Source organism: Mustela erminea, chromosome 7, assembly GCF_009829155.1.
Source record: "Mustela erminea isolate mMusErm1 chromosome 7, mMusErm1.Pri, whole genome shotgun sequence".
NCBI lineage: Eukaryota > Metazoa > Chordata > Mammalia > Carnivora > Mustelidae > Mustela > Mustela erminea.
The window spans coordinates 87,963,439-87,984,210 of NC_045620.1; the positions used below are offsets into that span (position 1 = coordinate 87,963,439).

The window sequence follows — 20,772 nt, forward strand, 5'->3', positions numbered from 1 at the left end:
GGACTGAAACCAAATCGTGGATTTTAATGTCTTGGCAAGATAATTTGCTTTGGTACAAGTAACACACTGCAGAAAAAGATTTTTATATGTGATATCAATTTACCATCTTTGGATGTGGATATCTTTGAGTTAAATGACAATCTGCTAACTTTCTCTCATTTACGCCTGGTATTTAAATTGAAGAAAGGAAGAGAGAGGAAAAGAAGCTTCTCAACAGTAGGGGGGGAAAAACCCCAGAGTACTGACCAAATATCCAAGTGTGATCACATCAGCATTAATCTTACATCATGCATAACATCTTATTAGCAGAAAAGATGTTTAAAAATGTGACAGTTTTTAGCATACAAGCAAAAAGAAGATGGTCTTCTTGAAAAGTCTGATTCTTCATTATGCTGAACACTAGCTTCTGTTTTACTCTGAAAAAAAGCTTCTTTCATGTGCAGGAAAGTAATTATTTGCTTCTTTCACTTTTAGCACTCACACAATCACAATCTCAAAGCAATGGATAGAAAGTAACGACTCCCAAAGTACCTGCTTATCTTTCAAACAGTAGTTTGTTTCCATGATAAAGCCTGGGCTAGCCAAATGCAGAGTCTGAATTCTAGCCTCTCCAGCAAGAGGTTACGACCATGGGGTCGGTCCTCGAACTTCTGCCCTTACTTCCTCAACTGTACAACGGACATACCTCCTACCCCGTTTCTGTACTGGTCTTTCAAGTATCATCTCTTCTGCTCCTTTCCCGATCCTCCCTGCCACATTGGGAACCGTCTGGACCACTCTGCACTTACTTCTCTTGCAGTCCTTACAAAGGACTGAAGACGGGGAAGGTATCTTCTTAGTCTCTGTATCCCCAGTTCTCAGATTTTCCTCTCGTATCCTATGTCACATCTCTGCTTCATTAGGGAGGTGGGGAGGAAGAGGGGGTCAACCAGAAAGTCAGGTACTTCGGTAGGAACTGAATATTTTTATTAGCGATTAGAAAAAGGTAACATGAGGGGGTTAAAAAAAAAGTTCTTGTGTACACGTGCGTGTGTGCGTGCGTGTGGTGAGACAGACAGGGTGGGGATGGGGTAAGTTGCCCTATTTAGGGGGCTTATCTTCTGACCGAACCTCAAGTAACAGGCAATTCACACAGCTAGTCTGTATGGTCACTGCTGCTCGAGTATCCTCGAATACTGACACGTGGGAGGGAGAAGCAGGGACAGGTTAGGAGCAGACAGAGAACTAGGAGTGAGAGCACAGACGGAGTGTGCAACCCCACTCCGCCATACCTAGTGCTTTCGAGAGGACAGAAGACTCTCAGCGACTCTGTGTGGGTGTCCAGCAGCCATTCTAACTACGGTTATCACTTCCCTTTGTAGAGTTCAATGTCAAGCATTTTCATCCATTATTCACAAAAAGACCTGGGTTTGGGAATACAGATGGAGTTGAGAAGAATGGAGACAGAGACCGTGTGACTTGCCCAAAGTCATAGATGGGACATGGTAGAGTTCGGACTTGACTTCACAGTTTCCTCCACATGCTGCCTACAGGGTCTGCCTATGTTCATCGACATGGGAGAACAGGTTTTCACAGAGCCATGGCCCCCTACACAACGGCCAAATTAGCAAAGACACGTTGGCCCTGGGAGGAGCCTCAGATCTTACTCAATTAGCCTTCTCGATTACAGATGAACGAATCAGTTCCAGAAAGGCAAAGCCACCTGCCTGAGAGCTTATAGCAGGTAAACCAGAGAGCTAATTAGGATAAGGACCCCAACCTTCTACATACTAGAGATTCAGTCTTCTGGCTGAACTAAGGCTTTGGTTGCTTTAGAAAGTGAAGGCTCTTAGAAGAAGTCACATCCCAAGCTATTTCTGCTCATTTTTCATCACTTTAAGTGAAGAACCAGAGAATAGGGTATAATGGGCTGCACAAGGAAGGCTACAGGAGGCTGAGAGTTTCTAAATCACGGCCGGCAGGCCTTCCATGTGCAGCATGGGCTGCCCTCGATATGACTCATGTTAGGAATTCTATCTGCTCTCTGAGAGTTACAGAAAGATGCTCTGAGAGACCATGTGTCATGAAGGGGGTGGATGGGGACCAGCAGTGCCGAGAAGAGGGTGGTGAATTTAGGAACATGTGCAGGAAGTGTTTTTTAAGATCACAAACCTCAAGTAAGTTCTCCCTGGGCATTTCACGATTTGTTGACATCTAATGAGGCCACAGATGCCTGGGATTAGAGTGAGAATGGGCAGAGTTTCAGGTTTTACCCACGTGTCTTGCTATGAGATCAGGAAAGGCAGAATTCTTTGAATAACGTGAAATGTGAGAGGAGGCAGCGTGGTCTAACAGAGAGAAAGAAATCCCCAGTCAGGTGCCCAACTGACTGAGCCACCCTGGTGCCTCTTGGAATAATTTTTTAGAAAAGGCAAGAATGTAAACAAGCAGGATCTGAGTGGGTCCGCGCTGCCTTAGATGTTCATCAAGCATGAGGTGGTGGGGTTTTCCCCCTTTCCAAGGGGATGGCAGACAATGCAGCATCTCACTGTTTCGTAAATGGCTCTTCTTGGATTCATCATCATGATGGACTTTTACAAAATCTGTATTTAATGGTAAATTTATAACTCTTCTTTTAGAATTGTCTGCTTCTGTTTTCCTGTTAGTGGTATTTTCTTATCATATCCCTGTTACTAGACTCGGTTCTTTCTCAAGTCTCCAAGGTTCCCAAATAAAAACGAGTCTGGTTAGGAGCATGGAAAAACACTGAAATCATGGGGAGAGGACTGAGAAGGCAGACCCCTGGAGCAAAGCGGATGTGGAAGGAGTTAGCCTGGGCACTAGAGACTGAGAGTGCACTTACAGGAGAGGACTGGAGCACTTAGGTGGCTCAGCTGGTTACGCGTCAGCCTTTGACCCAGGTCATGACCCCAGGGTCCTGGGATGGAGTTCTACAACAGGCTTGCTACTCAACAGAAAGTCTGCTTCTCCCTCTGCCTGTCACCCCAGCTTATACTCTCTCTCTCAAAAATAAAAATAAATATAATCTTCTTAAAAAAAAATAAAGGAGGGCAGCTGGGTGGCTCAGTCGGTTACAGGTCTGCCTTTAGTTCAGGTCATGATCCTGGAGTTCTGGGATCAAGTCCCACATTGGGCTCCCTTCTCAGAGGGCTCTGCTTCTCCCTCTGCCCCTCACCCCACTCTAGTACTCTCTCTGTCTCTCAAATAAATTAATAAAATATTCTTAAAAATTAAAAAATAAAAATAAATTTTAAAACTAAGGGAGAAGATTGTTAGTACTTTGAAAAATTAAGAGGGGACTTGGAAAAATGATCTTTTGAGCACCCCTCTCTCTCCTCTCAAGCATAAGTCAAGTGGCACTGGGGACTAGGGAAGAGAGGAAGAGGTAGGAATTAGTCCATTCCAGAGTCTTCTCTTATGTTTCTCTCACAACTTATTGAAAATATTAATAGGCAAGAAGGTAATAAATCCTTTGTAAACCTGTCTAAGGTTAGATAATCAAAACTGCTTCCTGATTTGAGACTGGGATATCCTGCAAGTTGTGAGTTTTCTCTCTTTCAAAATATCAAAAGAGAGGATAGATATCTGCTTATTACATAGGTTAAGAAGGGGAAGGCTTCGCTCAAGGACCATTCCAGACTTCATCAGGAATAAGACCATGAGGAGTAGAGCAACTTGGACTAACAAACATGGAAGAGCTTGATGCCAGCCCCATCAAAAGAGATGGTCTCGTTGCTACAGCTTTGCGGCTTATCTGAAGTCTTGTGATGAGAGATGCTGTTTTTAAAATCTAGTCACTTTAAATAGTTCCTATCTTTAAGAAACCAGACACTAAACTGTCTGTAACATCTGCAAGCTGGTAGCCAAATCAACCACCATTCCCCATTCCAACTTCATTTCAGGGAACTGAATGCAGAAAGAGAAACTTTCCAGAACAAAGACACAAAGGTGCTCAACCTTGGACTTTTCAATATCCCAAACCAGCAGCTGGAAGTGAGGAAGACACCAGGCAAAGAGCTCTGGGAGGAAAGCCTATCTTGACAACAAACCAGTAAGAAAACACATCTTCTCTTGCCTACTTTCTAAGAGACAATGAAGTGCCATAAACCAGGAGGCACAGTTTTTCGAAGCTGTTGATTCTAGGAAGCAGCTCTCATGGGGCAACTAATGCATTCTTGCTTAGTCTTGTGGAACACTGATGTTGAGAGATCAGCGTTAAGGAGTTGCTCTGAAAATCTCTCCTTCAAACTCTTGTCCTCTGTTAGAGGAAAAGTAAAAAGATGTAGTTGCTATGGAAAATAATACAATGATTCCTCAACAAAAAACAGAATTACCATAGGATCTAACAATTCCATTTCTGGATATATAACCCCCCAAAGTCTTGGATCTTGAAGAGACATTTGCACACCCATGTTGCTGAAGCATTATTCACAAGAGCCAAAATATGGAAGCAACCCACGTGGCCAACAGGTAAATGGATAAACAAAATGTGGTTATGTATACAGTGGAATATTACTCAGCCTTAAAAAGGAAGGCAACTCTGACACAGGCTTCAACATGAATGAACCGTGAGGACATTAATTTAAGTGAGATGAGCCAGTGATAACATGACAGATACCATATGAGTCCACCCACGTGAGGGTATGCAGAGCAGTCAAATTCATAGAGACAGAGGGTAGAACAGGGGCTGCCAGGAGCTGCAGGAAGGAGAGTTTTACTGTTTAACAGGTAGAGAGTTTCGGTTTAGCAAGATAAAAAGTTTTGTGGATGGATGGTAATGGTTGCAAAAACACAGTGTGAATGTACCAGTGTCACTTTAAATATGGTAAATTTTGTGTTATATACATTTTACCATTTAAAAAAAAAACCAAAAGATTAAATTGTTCAGCCAATGTTCAGGGAGAATTCCCTATTCTCTTCTACCATGCTTTAAATTTGGTACCACCTATAGTTTATCTGTTCTTTGACACAAATAGAAGGCAATATAAATGAATACACATAGCACATGGGCATCAGTGAACTACTTGGCGACTCACCAGAGGCAGGCTTCATTTGGCAGCTCTATGAGCACATAAATGCTCACAGCTGTGATTCCATATATATATATATATGAGAGATTTCCTAAGAAAATTTGTTTTGTGATGCTTTGGACAATAGAAATGCTCCTTTAAGAAAACCCAAACAAATTCAATTATTCAGTCCCCTTTACCCACAGTTTAATAATCATTATATCAAGAAAGTCTACTTCAATGGCTCTTGGTTGTGCAAAGGTCAAAGGTTCTAGAGCGAGTTTAATTTCTATTAGAGGGAAATATCACTGCCTAAGACTTTATTGTTAAGTAGGACTGTCCCACAGGGAATAAGGACCCAGAACCAAAGATATTACACCATTTCCTATCTTTACACTAACTTAAAGTTTACAAAGCAATTCCAAACACAATGCTTTCATCTGAACTTCACAGGCCACTCCATGGGGTAGGTTTTAATGGCCACCAATTTTGAGGGAAACACAGAGTTTAAGTGATTTGATCAAAATCACCAAGCTACTATACAGGTAGAACGTAGGTCTTTTAAGTTCAAACCCATTTTTGTATTTCCCTAAACCTCAAATTTAGCTCTCCAGTTGAAGGTCTTGCTGATCTCCAGACAAGGAAACTTTTGCTGCTGGGTGCCCAATGGCCACAAAAAGGAGAGTACACAGCAGTACCTGTCGCAGTAGCCCCCGGGCCTCACCTATCCCCGCAAGAAGATGAGATACTACTTGATATACCTACCAGTCAGTATTCTTTGTAGGATCAAAGGAAATTACACGTGAGAACATTTTATTATTTTTTTTTAAGATTTTTTTTTTTTACTTTATTTGAAAGAGAGAGAGAGAGCATGAGAGGGGAGAAGGTCAGAGGGAGAAGCAGACTCCCCATGGAACTGGGAGCTCAATGCGGGACTCGATCCCGGGACTCCAGGATCATGACTTGAGCCAAAGGCAGTTGCTTAACCAACTGAGCCACACGGGTGCCCCCGTGAGAACATTTTAAAAGCATAAAATAAAATGTTAAAGTCATTAAAAGGCATATAGCGGTCAGGAAACTAAATTTCCATGACTCACAATCGGGAAGGCGGAGTGTGGAGATAAGAATGTATGCAAAACAAACAAACAAATGGACCAAAGAGATGGACTGGTCCCCACAGTGGGCTGGGGGTAGTGACAAACTGGGGGTACTTTAGTGGGGCAGGAGGTGGGTTGTGGGGGGGTGGGGAGACAAACTGGCCATTGTCCCAGAGACAATGCTGAGGTCTCAGAGACTCTAAACTCTCGGGCCTTTCTTCAGTCAGACATTTCAAGATGGCCAGGAAGCATGTAGGGCAATCCTATCTCTACCCCATCCACATCCTTGGATAAGGAGGCTATGGAATTGAATGGTGTATAGGCTGAATGTTACAGTACATGCAACAGTCAGACACAGCGGCAACACACCCTGCTCAGTCCAAATTCTGGAGGGCTCCAGGAAGGTTTGGAGCTGAAGGATTTGTTAAGCCCAGCTACTACTTCCACTCTGGGTTGGCAGCCTCATGATACTGTGGGCTGTACCTTCATTTACTCGTCCTCAAAGACTGGTTGGGAGGCCTGGCTGGGAGTTGGCAGGGGCACAGAGGGAAGACTATGGAGCCCGTTGTCTGGTATTTGGGAGCTGGGGACAGAAATGGAGAGCAGTGGGGGCACCGTGAGCCTTTCAGTCTCACATTTTACTTTGCTCATTCATCCAATCTGCAAATATTTATTGAGTGCCAACTCTAAGTGTTCTTAGTACTGGCAAAGCAATGCTGGATCAGAGAGCAAGGTCCTTCCTTCAGGACACTGACATCCTGGTGGGAAAAGACAGAAAATGAACTAAGTACTTACAACGTCATAGTAAGTGGTTTGAAGAAAAAGGCCAGGAAGTGTGACTAAGAGTGCTGTAGGAACACAATGGGCCTGAGAAGATAGCATTTAAGCAGAGACCCAAATGTCAGATGACAAGAAGGAAAAGAGATAGAGGAAAGCTTCCTGGGCAGAGTTACCAGCAAATGCAAAGGCCCTGAGGTGGGAACAAGCCTCACCTGCTGGAGGAAAGACTCAAGAATAGAATACTGTGAGCTCAGGTTGGAGGGGTAGCCAGAGAGCTAACCAGATTAGTTAGGGCCTTTCAGGTCATGATAAGAAGTCTCCATTTTATGCTCAGTGATATGAAAATTCACTGCAGCACAAAGGAGTGACATGTCTAATTTATGTTTTCAGATGAGTCTGGACTGATAGCTCATAAAGCAGGTAAGAAACCCCTGAAATTCTCTATTAGTATCTTCCATTTTAATACATTTCCCATTAAAACCAAGAGGGACCATGGCTTAATTGGTATTGAAGTGTACACCAGTATCACTTTAACAGGAATCCCCAGAATGAGAGAAATATGGACGACCAGGAGACAGGAAAGATGACAACAGGGAGGGAGGACGACAGCCATCTACGTCTGGTGCCTCCCAGGCTCATCTTCACAACCCTTCACAACTTATCCCTACAATCGGGAGCTGATATCCTGAGCCACCTGGCGAGTGTGCCTGGTTCCTCGTCCCTGATCTGAAGGGCACCTGTGAGAGCAGCAGAGGACAGCCACTCGCCTGCAGAACCTCATCTTCTGGCCTGTGCCAAGAGGCCACCCTTCCAGCTTCCACAGCTCTTGGGCTATCTGGGAAAGAGCAAGGCAAGAAGCCTGAGGGGTGTCAGTTTGCAGCCTGTACCCTTACAGTGTTCTGCTAAAAACTGACTTGTCTAGGTCCTGCCAGGCATACCTGAACGATACATGAGAGAAAAGGGCCTCTCCTTGATTCCTTTCTTCTCCTTCGTTTAACTATCCAATGCTGAATCACTCCTCAGTGACCTTAGGTATTTCTGACTTACATCCAGGTCCAGCAAGCTATAAAGTTACGCAATACTCCCAGATCGAGGCAAGTTTTTGCTTCCCCTAAGGAGGGTCAACAAATTGCCTAAAGAAATAAAAACCATCATGGTACCCCTGCCGCAGTCTGTCTTACTAAGTAGATGGTACAAGGATCACAGTCACTTCCCATCTTGAGTTAGTCAAATACCTTAACATTCTGGGAGAGATGAAGAACCAAACAGATCCTATTAGTTTAAAACCAAGAATAGGCAGGGTTAAGAATGGAAAAAAAAAAAAAGAAAGAAAAAGAAAAACTATCAGGAACAAAATGGCGGCTAGATGCTTCTAGAGCGTTGGATCTATTTGCTTTTTCAAAAGGACTGATAGAGAAGAGAAAGGGTAGCTTCTGTGTCTCACATCACACTCCCTCAATCCACCCCCAAAAGGATGAGAAGGAGAGTAGGGAGAAAAATCACTGGCATCCATGAACCCCGAAGAGAACGCATCCAACCATTGTTTCAAAAGCTATTTCAATCAGAACACACTAACAATTTCTTACTTTTTTTTTAGACTGCTCACTTAAAAAACAGGATATACGAGGCCTAAAGGCATATTCAAACTCATACAGTCCAAATCAGTTCACTGATGAAGAGTCAAGCCCCGAAGGTTTTCAGATAGTACAAGTACCGGGAAGGGAACCTGAGTCTCCTCACTCAGGTTCCCTTTAACTTTTATTTATAAAATGAAAGCACATTACAGGAAAACAGGAACTGCACAAGAAATCAGCAGTAATCCAATCATCGTACTAACCACTATTAGCATTTTGTTCCTTCTGTCACATGCTTATAGGTGTCCCCCAACATGTTATAATCATATTAGACTAATGATCCCTCTAATACACAGGCTGTTTTCATAATCAAAAAATATATAACAGCACCTATTACTAGGGCTTGGAATTCACGTCCTTTTTATGGAGTGTTTAAACAACTCTCATGAGACCCTGGGACATAAGAATCAAGCTGCTTAACCTCAGATCATCAGCTCTATTTACCTACCTGGTGCATCAGGTACTTGAAGAGGAATGAAAGGATCAGAAACACTTAGAAGTGGGAGGCTAGAATCCACAGTCTGCCCACCCTTCCTTTTTTCAGCTGGAGTTGGTTGGAGGGGAAGAAAGGGTCAAGGAGAGAAAAAAAGAGAAAAGCAGAAAACATCAAGTAAATCTAGATGAATTTAGCATCTAGTAACCCAACAGCTCAAATTATAGAGTAAATCTGAACTCAAAGGCAGCGTAAAGAGGGATGAGTGACTATAATCCAGTGTAATGGCAAAATATGTGTAAGAGATACAATCTGGTCCCTACAACATACTCAGCGATGCAATCTATGGTAACGCTAGTTTACTCCTACACCTGAGTCCACTTCTTCCTTGTGTGGAAGCCTGCAGTGATCTCTTCCAGAATTCCTATAGTAACTATTGTCTGTATCACACACTACGGCACGTAAACACAGTCTGCTCTGTAATCGAACACAGACATATAGGTGCTTCAGTGTGTCCTCTACCATCCGGGGGTCACTGTATCACCCGAATGTCTGTTACAGCGCTAGGCAGACAGACACAGACAGAAACAGAAATAGGAATCTTGTCTGTTGCAAGGTTAGACAAGCCCTAACTTCTCGACTACATCTAACATCAGTGACACTGATTCTATACTTGGCAAACTTGCTGATGTACAGGAATCTAAACACCCTGTGGAATATCAGGGCTTGAAGGGGTCTTAGGATTCTCTAGCACAGTTTTCTTATTTTACGGAAAAGAAAATGAAGCCCAGAAGTTAAGAGGCTAGCCAGAGGTAGGCCACCAAACCTGAGGTCAGAACCCAGGCTTGCTGGTTTTCTATTTACCCATTCTTTACACTGTATTTTAATACTCATTTGTTCTTGTTCTTTAGTTGAAATCTCATTTTACCTTCTACAGATTTTTTTTTTTAAAGATTTTATTTATTTATTTGACAGAGATCACAAGCAGGCAGAGAGGCAGGCAGAGAGAGAGGAGGAAGCAGGCCCCCCGCCGAGCAGAGAGCCTGATGCAGGGCTCGATCTCAGGACTCTGAGATCATGACCTGAGCCGAAGGCAGCGGCTTAACCCACTGAGCCACCCAGGCGCCCCCCTTCTACAGATTTTTAAAAAACTTTTTATTTTTAAATAATTATGAGATCACAGCAATCTGCTCTACATAGAGTCCTGGGAACCTTTGACCAGCTTCCCCCCATGGTGAGATCTTTTCCCCCTACAGGACAGTTATCGCTGACACTGTTACAATACTGTTACCTAGACTTTATCCAGTTTTCACAGGCACTCACGTGTGTGTGTGTGCAGTTCTTTGCAATCAGATCCTATGTATAGGTTAGCACAAGCACCACCATGACAATGACACAGAACTGTTCCATCAAACCGAAGAACACCCCTGTTGTTCTCCTTTATAATCGTACCCACTCCTTACTCCAGTCCCTACTCCTTGGGAATCCACTTATTTGTTCTCAATCTCTACAATTTTGTCATTTTGAGAAGGTTATTTATTAAAGTGGGTTTTTAATGAAGCTTCTTTAAAGACAGATGGAGGAAGAGAAGGGTAAAATCACTGTTCTTAAAATCTCGAAAATATTTTTCCAACGAGACATAATGAAATACATTAAAAGGAAAAGAAAGAATCATAAAACTGGATATATTCCTTTTTCCAGAAATAAAATTACGGACATAAATATTGTAAAATGTTGACAATGTTTTCCTCTCTGGGTGGGATTGTGAGTTCTCTTATCTTGTTTCTTTGGGCTTTTAGTCATTTTTTCAAAATTACACAAAAGATGATTACACAAAAAAATATTTAAAATAAAGAGGTACAATGTCAAGTTTTAAATGTCTATTCCAACATGTGGACATAGTTCATCAACATTTTTGCAGCTTTTACCATAAAATGTTTAAAATAACCCTTCTGTCATCCTCTGTGACTCATTGCCACATTTCCTGTTTATTTCCTTCCTTGGTTGATCAGAAGGTTTAAAATCAGTGAACAGTCTGAGCTTGATTAGAAAACTCCTAGAAAATGAAGCTATCCTACACTTCATACAAATGAGGACATATTAATTTCTGGGATTTGGATGTGATTTTCTTTCATTTATAAAAAATAAAAGTGGTGCACACATAAAAGTTTATACCAAAACAAGAAAGAAGGAAAAATACCAAATGTCTGTTTAAAAAAAGGCTGGATAAGATGAAAAAAAATCTGCAGATGTTTTATAATGTTCAAAAAAGTGTCATGTCACTGATTTACAAAGACTCTTGGGATGTGGTATGACTACAGCTTCTGAGTTGGGCTGCTCAGGTACAACTCTCTATTCTGTCGTTCTCCAGTTGTGACCTCGGCAGGTCACTTAACCTCTCAAGGGCTGTTTTTTGTTTTTGGGTGGGTTTTTTTTTTTTTTTAAGATTTTTTTTTTATTTATTTGAGAGAGGGGGAGAGAAAGAGCACAAGAGTGAGCACAAGGTGGGGAGGGGCAGAGGGAGAAACAGACACCCTGCCGAGCAGGGAGCTGGATGTGGGGAATGTGGGCTCCATCCTAGCATCCTGAGGTCATGACCTGAGCCAAAGGCAGACGCTTAACCAACTGAGCACCCAGGCACCCCTTGAGGGCTGTTTTACGGACCACCTGAGATAATGCAAAAAAAGCACTTAACCAGTGGGTTAATTATTAGCATGTAGCAAGAGCTCAGTGTATGTTCACTGTCATAACTCTACTCAAGCATAAAGGGGGAGAAGAGGCTGAAACAAAAATAAAAACTGTTTTAAGAAGAGTTACAGGGGCACGTGGACAGTGTAGTCATTTGAGTGTTGGACTCCTGGTTTCCACTTGATCTTAGCCAAAAAGCTGAGAAGCGATGGACTCCTGGTTTCTTTTCAGGTCCTGGTCTTAGGTTCACGGGATATCAGGCTCTGTGCTCAGTGTGGAGTCTGCTTAAGGTGCTCTCTTCCTCTCTCTCCCTTACCCCCCACCCCCTCACTCTTTCTCTAAAATAAATAAATAGGGCGCCTGGGTGGCTTAGTGGGTTTAAAGTCTCTGCCTTCAGCTCAGGTCATGATCCCAGGACCCTGGGATCGTGCCCCGCATCAGGCTCACTGCTCAGCAGGGAGCCTGCTTCCTCCCATCTCTGCCTGCCTCTCTGCCTACCTGTGATCTCTGTCTGTCAAATAAATAAATAAAATAAATAAATAAATCCTTAAAAAACCATATAGACAACAAAACACGTGATAAGTAGGAATTATAAGTACTGAAACTGGGAATGTATCGAAAATGTGTAGGGACCTCTGTTAACACTGGCGAATCCAATTAAATTAATAACAGTGAGATTATCATATCAAGACTTATATGAAGACTTATAGGATACGATTAAAATTTCAGGTTTTTTCTGAGAAGGGAAACACAAACCTATTAGAAAGCACTCTTAATCAACAGTGTAATCCTCAAAGGTCAGGGTGGGGTGGGCAATGAAAGAGAGAAGCAAAGTGAATACTGAAATATCTGTGGCAAGACTTCTAAGCAGATTATAATGAGCCTCTCTCCCCATTCTCATGCTGATTGAAAATCACGTTATAGTAGCAAAAAAACTCTAAATACTTTCAGTGCATTTTTAAGAAGAAATTTTTAAAATTTTACTGTGTTCCTCTTAGTATTGACATAGCAATTTAGAAATACGCACCAAAAGCCTTAGAAGACACGTATCTTTTTTTTTTTTTTAAGATTTTATTTATTTATTTATTTGACAGAGAGAGAGATCACAAGCAGGCAGAGAGGCAGGCAGAGAGAGAGAGAGAGGGAAGCAGGCTCCCTGCTGAGCAGAGAGCCCGATGTGGGACTTGATCCCAGGACCCGAGATCATGACCTGAGCCAAAGGCAGCGGCTTAACCCACTGAGCCACCCAGGCGCCCCGAAGACACGTATCTTTTGATTTAACAAATAATCTAGAGGTTACCTTAAAGAAACTATAAAGGATATCATATAATGACAGCCAAAGTTCCAATAAGAAATAAATTTATATGGGACGCCTGGGTGGCTCAGTTGGTTAAGCAGCTGCCTTCGGCTCAGGTCATGATCCCAGCGTCCTGGGATCGAGTCCCACATCGGGCTCCTTGCTCGGCGGGGAGCCTGCTTCTCCCTCTGCCTCTGCCTGCCTCTCTGTCTGCCTGTGCTTGCTCGCTTTCTCTCCCTCTATCACTGGCAAATAAATAAATAAATAATCTTAAATTAAAAAAAAAAAAAATAAATAAATTTATGACATTAGAAAAAGTACTAACATATCTAAGGAAGGCAGGAAGAAAAAATATATAAGGTTAAAATGAGAAATTAATAAAATTAAAAAGATCAATTTTGGAAGCATATCAAATTCCTATCTACAAGGATTATTTATACTCAAAACCTCATATCGGTTGCTGAGGGAATTTTAACAGGAAAACACTGAAACCAAATTAATGTTTTAAAAAAAAGAGGTTACTTAGATACATTATGACAAATCCATATGAAGCCATTTAATGCAGATCTTTTATAATTTATCTTTTAAGAGCTTCTTTAATGACGTGGAAAATGTGCCAGACTTAGTAAGCAAGAAAATTTGTTTTTAAAATAGGACTATAAAGATGTACATTAAGGTCTTAAGCCGAGTCCAAAAATTATGTACAAAATCGTGGTCATTTATTTTCGTGGAGAAGATCTGTAAACTTTCATTACGTTCAGGAAGATATATGTGACCCTAAAAAGGTTAAATGTCACTAACAGACACCAAATGGTACTCCTGTGCTACTTCTTAATTGTGAGATTACGGGGATTTTAACTTCCTTCTCTACACTTTTCTATGAATTGCTAACCTTTAGTGTACCCGAGGGGCTCAGTCGGTTAAATTACTAACTTTTGTGTAATAAATATGTATAATTTTCTCTCATTTTTAAGAAATTTTAGTTGAAATATAGTTGACTATGTATCATTTTTATTAATAAAGGAGAAAATTAGTTTTTTACTATTGCTTCTTTAATTTAAAAAAAGGTCTAAATTAAAAAGATATCTCTCTCTCCCTGTAAACACACACGCACACACCCAGAAACGGCTCAGAAAAATCTTGGATAGAGGATAGAACATCTAATTAGAATTCTTCAAGCTGTTCCAAAGATCTAAGCAATTAAAAGAGATTAGCAGTGATGTTCTTAAGTTCAGAAATATTTGCTTAAAGTATGTGTATGAATTAGAGAGAATAAACACTGTATATTATTGACATGTCATTCCATCATTTTGATTCAGAATGATTCTAGGTATTTCTTTTTCCCCACCTTTTATGTTGGAAATCTTCTGAATAAGAGAAAATATACGTTAGCACCAAGATCTGGGGCTCATTGGTGTGCCACAGCTATCTGTGGGACGGAAACTATGGAGGCAACAACTGTGAGCTCTGTGTTTCAGGTATTGGCTATACTAACCGGTTCCAGCAGAAAACGAAGGAGTGGCAAAAGCATCACCTTGAGTTGGTTGAAAGCCTGGGATCAAACTCTCAGCAGAGCCTCCAAGCTTCTCAGGATGTTTGCCTGGAGGGACAAAACACCACCGAGTTCATTCCAGCAGAACCCCATGATGCACATACACAGGCAGGAGGTGGAGGGCACCTTCTGAACTGACTTCTCGACTGGAATCGTTTTACTGCCTCAAGGCAATAGCTCAGCCTGCATTCACAGGCCCTTGTCTAATCACTGCAGTAACTGAGACAACAGCTGAGAAAAGGAAAGAAGTTTTAAGAATCAAAGACAGCACATGGGTTTTGCAAGATGGAAAGAGTTCCGGAGATTGGGTGCCCAACGATGTGTGTATAGTTAACACTACTGAACTGTTCACTTGACAATGGTACAAAAGTTCATGTTTATGTTATGTTTATTCATCATAATTTTTAGAAGTATTTTATTTATTTATCTGAGAGAGAGAGAGAGAGAGAGAGAGAATGAGTGGGGCGGGGGGTGGGCAGAAAAAGAAGGAGAACCATGCTCCCAGCTCAGTAGGAAACCCAACAAGGGGCTGGATCCCAGGACCCAGGGATCATGACCTGAGCGTAAGACAGATGCTTAACCCACTAAGCCACCCAGGCATCCCTGTATATTTGTCGCAATTAAATTTTTTTTCAAATAAATGAATAAAAAAAGCAACAAAAGAGATGGCTGGAGCTAACACCCAAAAGTTCAAGGACATTACTCAGGCAGAATGCCTCTAGTTCTTACTTTGAATCTATTTGTTTTTATAAAATACTATTGAGTTTGCCAATCTGTTTTCCATGTTGGAAACAGTTGAGGAGAGCACATGAGAAGGGGTTGTGGGGGAAACAGCAGGAGATGTGACGAGGGATAGGCACAATGGCAGCAGTTTAACGTGGCAGAAGAGAGACCGGAAATTATGGAAAATAGACATAAGAACTCTAATACCTGGGAGTGTCTTAAGTGCAAAAATACTAGCATTTTCAACACCCACAAAGGTATTTGTTTATTCTAGAACAATAACTGGCATACATACCAATGAAATAATTTGATGGTAAGATAGTTGTCTGTCAGAGTTAAATCCTATATCCTATCTTGTGTTTAAAACAATAAGAAAGTAATATACATTTTTAAAAGATATCTATGAAATAAAGTTAAAAGAGATTAACATAAGTTAAAAGAGTAAAGTTAAGAAAGATATGGCTGAAGTTCATATCATTCACTCAGTTCTGATCATTCCTTTACCCTGTGTTCTTGTCTAATGCCTAGGTATTCTTTTTGAAGAATTTTCCCAGGGCGTGCTGTTGTTTTCCAAAGTGTGTGTGGTGTCTGTGTATACAAGTCCCACCTTCCAAAACAGACGGTGGGGTTTTTGTTTGTTTGTTTTGTTTTGTTTTAAGAAGGCTCCACACCCAGTGTGGCGTCCAGTGCAGGGCTTGAACTCATGACCCTGAGATCAAGACCTGAACTGAGATCAAGAGTTGGACACTTAACCTACCAGTGCTCCTTGACTCTGGGTTTTTAAGAGTAGAAATGGTACCTTCTATTTGATCACCTCTTCACAGTCCATCAACAGTACTACAGAACTCTGACCACACTCAAAGATTCTAAGTTCATGTGAGGACACACTCTCTCCTGCGTAAGCAGTTGCAGCCTTGTGGGACAATAAACACACACAGGACAAGAAAACCAACACACTCCTCCAAGGAACAACCATGCTGGTCAGTATCATCCTGGTTTATGCCACCAAATCTTTCCTAAAAGCGTCCCACTCTCCTTACCACCACCCACAACAGGCCAGGAGTTCCTATGGATGAAAAGATGTCAGTGCTCTGGTAAACATTCAAAGCAGTTTTCACTTAAACTTCAGATCAAGACTTTGAGGGGAGGAAAGACCTAACTACATTTTCAAACACATACTCCTCTAAAGTCAGGGTTTAAGAATCACAGCAGGGCACCCCTTGCTCACCTTCCCCCAGCTTGGCAAAGTCCTTGTTCAGCAGTTCCTCAGCTGTGAGTTTGGAGAAATTGTCATCATCGAAGGGATTCCACGTAGAACCTTCTGAAGCATTATAAACGTTTTGCTGGGAGGTCCGAGGAGAGCCTGATGGAGTGGTGGTTGCAGACCTATGTAGGTTCCCACCCCCACGAAATGAAAAGAGTTGAAAAAGGGTTAATCTACTTTCTCTTTGTTTTGAGATCAAATTGTTTTCTGAGTCAAACCATTCTTCTCTGCAATAGTTTTCTGAAAGGGCTTTCCATGGCCTCTGGACAGTTTCCACAGATAACTTTTATCACCGTCTGAAATAAATGTCTCCCTTTCCTTCATGATCCACTGTCTCCCATACTTCTTTAACCTCTTGCTTAGATTTTTGGTCTCTCCTCTGCCAGTCCTTTCACAATCCAGAATCCCAAAGCGACCTGTTCCGAGGCTTGTGCCTCCTGTGGCCCCCGCCATAACATCCACAATGACTGCCCCCAGGCTGGCTGGGACTGAAGCCTTTTCAGGCTGCCTCCCATCTGTCAGGATCTAGCACACAGAGAATGAAGGGCTGCCGTGAGCGGTCACCATCAAAGTTAAGGAGAAATAAAGACAGTTAGCAACATCTTGTGTTTCTGGGTAACATTGCCTAATTTTCTTCTAAAGTCTCTCTTGACGCCGTTTGCATTTAACTAACGACTTCAAGAGTTTTAACTTTAGAGTCCATGGTTCCAAGAAAGCTGAGGGTCTAAAACTGCATTCACCTAGTAAGCACTCACTGCAATCTACTTTACTTCAGGCACAGAGCCCATCACTAGATTACAATGGTTAAGACATGGTCCTCATCTTGGAGGAATCTGCAGGCTAGGTCAGCTGGATATACAAATAAATAATAATAATATAATGGGATACATCTCCAAAAAGGTTGAGACAATTTATATATGACACCCAAGGGGTCAGAGAAAAGTGAACCTCTGACATCGATCTTGATGAATAAATAAGCATTTCCTAGGTGGACAAGGAGAGCAGTAGTTCAGGGAGAGGGCACAGGATGAACAATGTGGCCACAAAGACAGAGAATGACACATCCACCAATGTGATACAACAGTCTTTGGTCTGTTAAACAATGAGTTCAGATATTACCCACTGGCAATGGGGAGCCAAGGAAAGATCTTTATCATGGAGAGGGTTGGTCAGACTAAGATTTTTAAAAATACTCTGTGGAACATGGAATGGATGAGAGAATGGAAATAGTAAAGCAAGTAAATTATTTCTGAAGATCAGTATGGTCTATGCACTACAGGCAAATTCAGTTTCTGAATGAACACAGACACAGACGTACCTTTTACATATATATACCCGCGCCCCTCTACATACAGATTCAGGGAATTACACAGCAGTGGCCCACAGCAGCCCTAGCCCACAGAAGTGAAAAAGAGAAAGGGGAAGCACCACATACTTGGACTTATTGAGGCTGGCTTCAGCTGCAGCTGCCTGGAGCAGCTGGGTGGATTTGCTGGCAGGGACCCCAAAGACAGCACTGTGGGTCACGTCACTGAGAATCCGCCTGTGCCCAGCACGCTGGGTTTTGGGGGATGAGGGAGGAGTGAGAGATCCGAGTTTCTGCCCCTGGACGGTAGGAGGTGGGGTTGTTTGAACCTTTGGCTGTTGTCTTACTGGGGCTTGAATCTGCTAGGAAAAAAAAGAAATGGCAAGTGTTTCAAAAAGACGGGAAAGGAAAAACAAACAGACAAGCATAATAAAAAATGGCACATGACAGCTAACACGGGACTCAAGTGGCTGAATTTACCAAGAGCACCAAGAAAGAAAAAAAGCAGTTTTGGACAATCTGAGCTCTAACGGTGGGACTGACAGCATGGTATTTATCTGATGCTTAGACATCAATTTCCATCTTCATCAGCAATCCTCTAGAGAGCAGCCATACACAATATAGCCCAGATCATAAGGCTGCAGAAGCTAGTCCTCATTCCAACAACCAAGAATGTATCCTACAGGACCACTTTCTGCTTCTGGGGTCACGCAGGAACTCATTCAGAATGCCTCCAAAGAGCACGCTTTAAGCAATCTACCACCACAGTCAGAAGCCAATGAAGGCACAGCTCCAGCTAAAACACATTTGAGCTGAATAATTTCTGCCAAGAGATCCCTGAGTCTGACAGAGCTCAGACTCAGGAATAAGTTTGAATTCCATTGTGATTCATAAATGGTAGTGTTTTTGTTTTGTTATTAAGGCTTTTTATTTCACTATTAAGTGGGTCTACAAGATTTTCTTTCTGTGGCTCCCCTGAGAAAATGTACAGGATTGGAGCAGAGGGATTAACTTGTTCCCACCTTTAGTTTGGAAATGGCACCGAAGAACCAGGTAGAGAATATAGTAAGAAATAAGAAAAAATTTGAAAAGCCCTTGATTATAATTGATCTAGTAACACAAGGACTCTTCAGAAGGCAGAACAAACTGTCACCACAGAAAAACAAAGAGGAACATCCTTGTGGCCACGTGGTTAGACCTCAAGCATCAGACACAATCTACAACGTGCTACGTCAAGAAGATGAACAAAAAATAGCACTAAGAAGGCCACCTAATGCTTTAATTCTTTCAGTCCAGAGACAAAATGATTCAGAATGTTAGACTCAGGTATTGAACTATCCCTTCCCTCCAGTCCCTAGTTTCAGACTAAGATGCCCCTCCATGCTGCAGCTCAGCCCTCACATTCAGTGCCACCACAGGTAATCCTGAGAGAGAAGGGAAACCAGAGGGGCCAGCTACTTGGGTCAGGATGCTGACAGCCTGAGATTTTGTCCCCTTATTGAGGCAGACTCTGAATTTGACTGAGGCAGGTTTATATGCACGAATGAGTACACAAGCACTCACCAACTGAATGACACAAAACAAGCCTCTAACAGTCAGGTTAAGGAGGGAAAAGCAGCTGACACATCTCTGAGGGAGAAGCAGTCTGTTCTGGGAAGACCAGAGCTCCGGCTCCACAACTTCCAGTGGCCCAGGGCTGTACCTACAACAGCCAACCTAGAACCAGTACCCACAGAGACCACCATGGCTTTATGGACAGAACAAGATTAGCTAATTTCCTCAAGTCTAAGACAGTCATGGCTTTGAGAAGGATATACTTCACTGCTGAGTTCATTTTGAAGAGTCCAGACTACTTGGAGAACATTTCCCTTCTTCTTACCTATCCCCATAGGCAGCATAGTGAAGAACAGACACTTCAGGAGGACACCTTACGCTATCACAGCTATCTACTAATACAAAACCACTCCAATCCATTCAGCTACTCCTCACAACAGCCCCATCAGGCAGGCAGTTTTATTTCCATTTCAAATCTAAGAATACGAGAGACAAAGGGACCTTAGCACAGATTCCAACTCCCTCATTTCAGAGGAGCTGAGACCAAGGCCCCCTGAGGTTAAGGGCTCGCTCAAGGTCATAGAGTCAACTGGGGACAGAATCCACGTCTCCTGATTACTGCTCAGGACTCTCTTTTCTTCATCATCTATGTCTCCTCCAAAGATGGGATTAGGAAGGGGAAGGGGGGAACAGACAAAGCATAGTGGAGGGAGAATCAAAGTAGACTAAGATGTCTGTCTTGCTAGAGATTGTTTTAAAGAACAAAAATATGTAATTATAAAAAGAGTACACTCAGATCCAGGAATGCAACAATATACACAAAAAGGGGGGAAAAAACCACCCAGACTTCTATCCCACTGTCCTAATACAACTGTTTTTATCTTTTTGGAATCTTCTATTTAAGTCCCTTTCAAGTACATACTTTTCCCATAATTTCAACATTCTCTCATGACCGTTTCACATTGTTGTACAGATGCTATAACCATGATTTGTAGTGGCTGCACAGTTGGCTTCTTGAACAATTAGGTTACTCTGATTCTTTTGGCTGTTACTAATAAGTCTATAATAAACATTATGGCATATTGCCATTTTCCTTTTGTGGATCATTACTTTAGGATGGCTGCAGAGTATTCTTTTTTTAAAAGATTTTATTTATTTGACAGAGAGAGAGAGATAGCAAGAGAGGGAATACAAGCCGGGGAAGCGGGAGAGGGAGAAGCAGGCTTCCCGCCGAGCAGGCAGCTGGATGAGGGGCTCGATCCCAGCCACCCAGGGGCACCCAGAGTATTCTTTACAATCACTCACTTGCTCCTCTAGTTAAGTCCTGACAAGGGTCAACAGAGAAAGGGATGGGTAAAATCTGGGAAGTTCTCTGACTCCTGACAGAAGCAAGTTCTGCTCCTTGCTCTTTCTCTATCCCCTCAACCAACTACCC

At 42.2% G+C, this 20,772-nt stretch overlaps 1 protein-coding gene across 17 annotated transcripts in view; it reads right to left on the bottom strand.

Moving 5' to 3' along the window:
- The window catches only part of AAK1 (AP2 associated kinase 1), a 175,278-nt gene that overhangs the window by 24,884 nt on the left and 129,622 nt on the right, over positions 1-20,772 (bottom strand). For 7 of the 17 annotated variants that reach the window (XM_032352337.1, XM_032352339.1, XM_032352336.1 and 4 more), the window contains 4 exons: positions 17,913-18,145; positions 16,442-16,617; positions 14,434-14,538; positions 8,969-9,064 (listed from right to left, as the gene is read on the bottom strand). In XM_032352337.1, coding sequence (XP_032208228.1) covers positions 8,969-9,064; positions 14,434-14,538; positions 16,442-16,617; positions 17,913-18,145 — 610 coding nt within the window. The remainder of the gene's footprint in view (positions 1-8,968; positions 9,065-14,433; positions 14,539-16,441; positions 16,618-17,912; positions 18,146-20,772) is intronic. The other 10 variants (XM_032352331.1, XM_032352343.1, XM_032352346.1 and 7 more) reach the window with 5 other exon arrangements.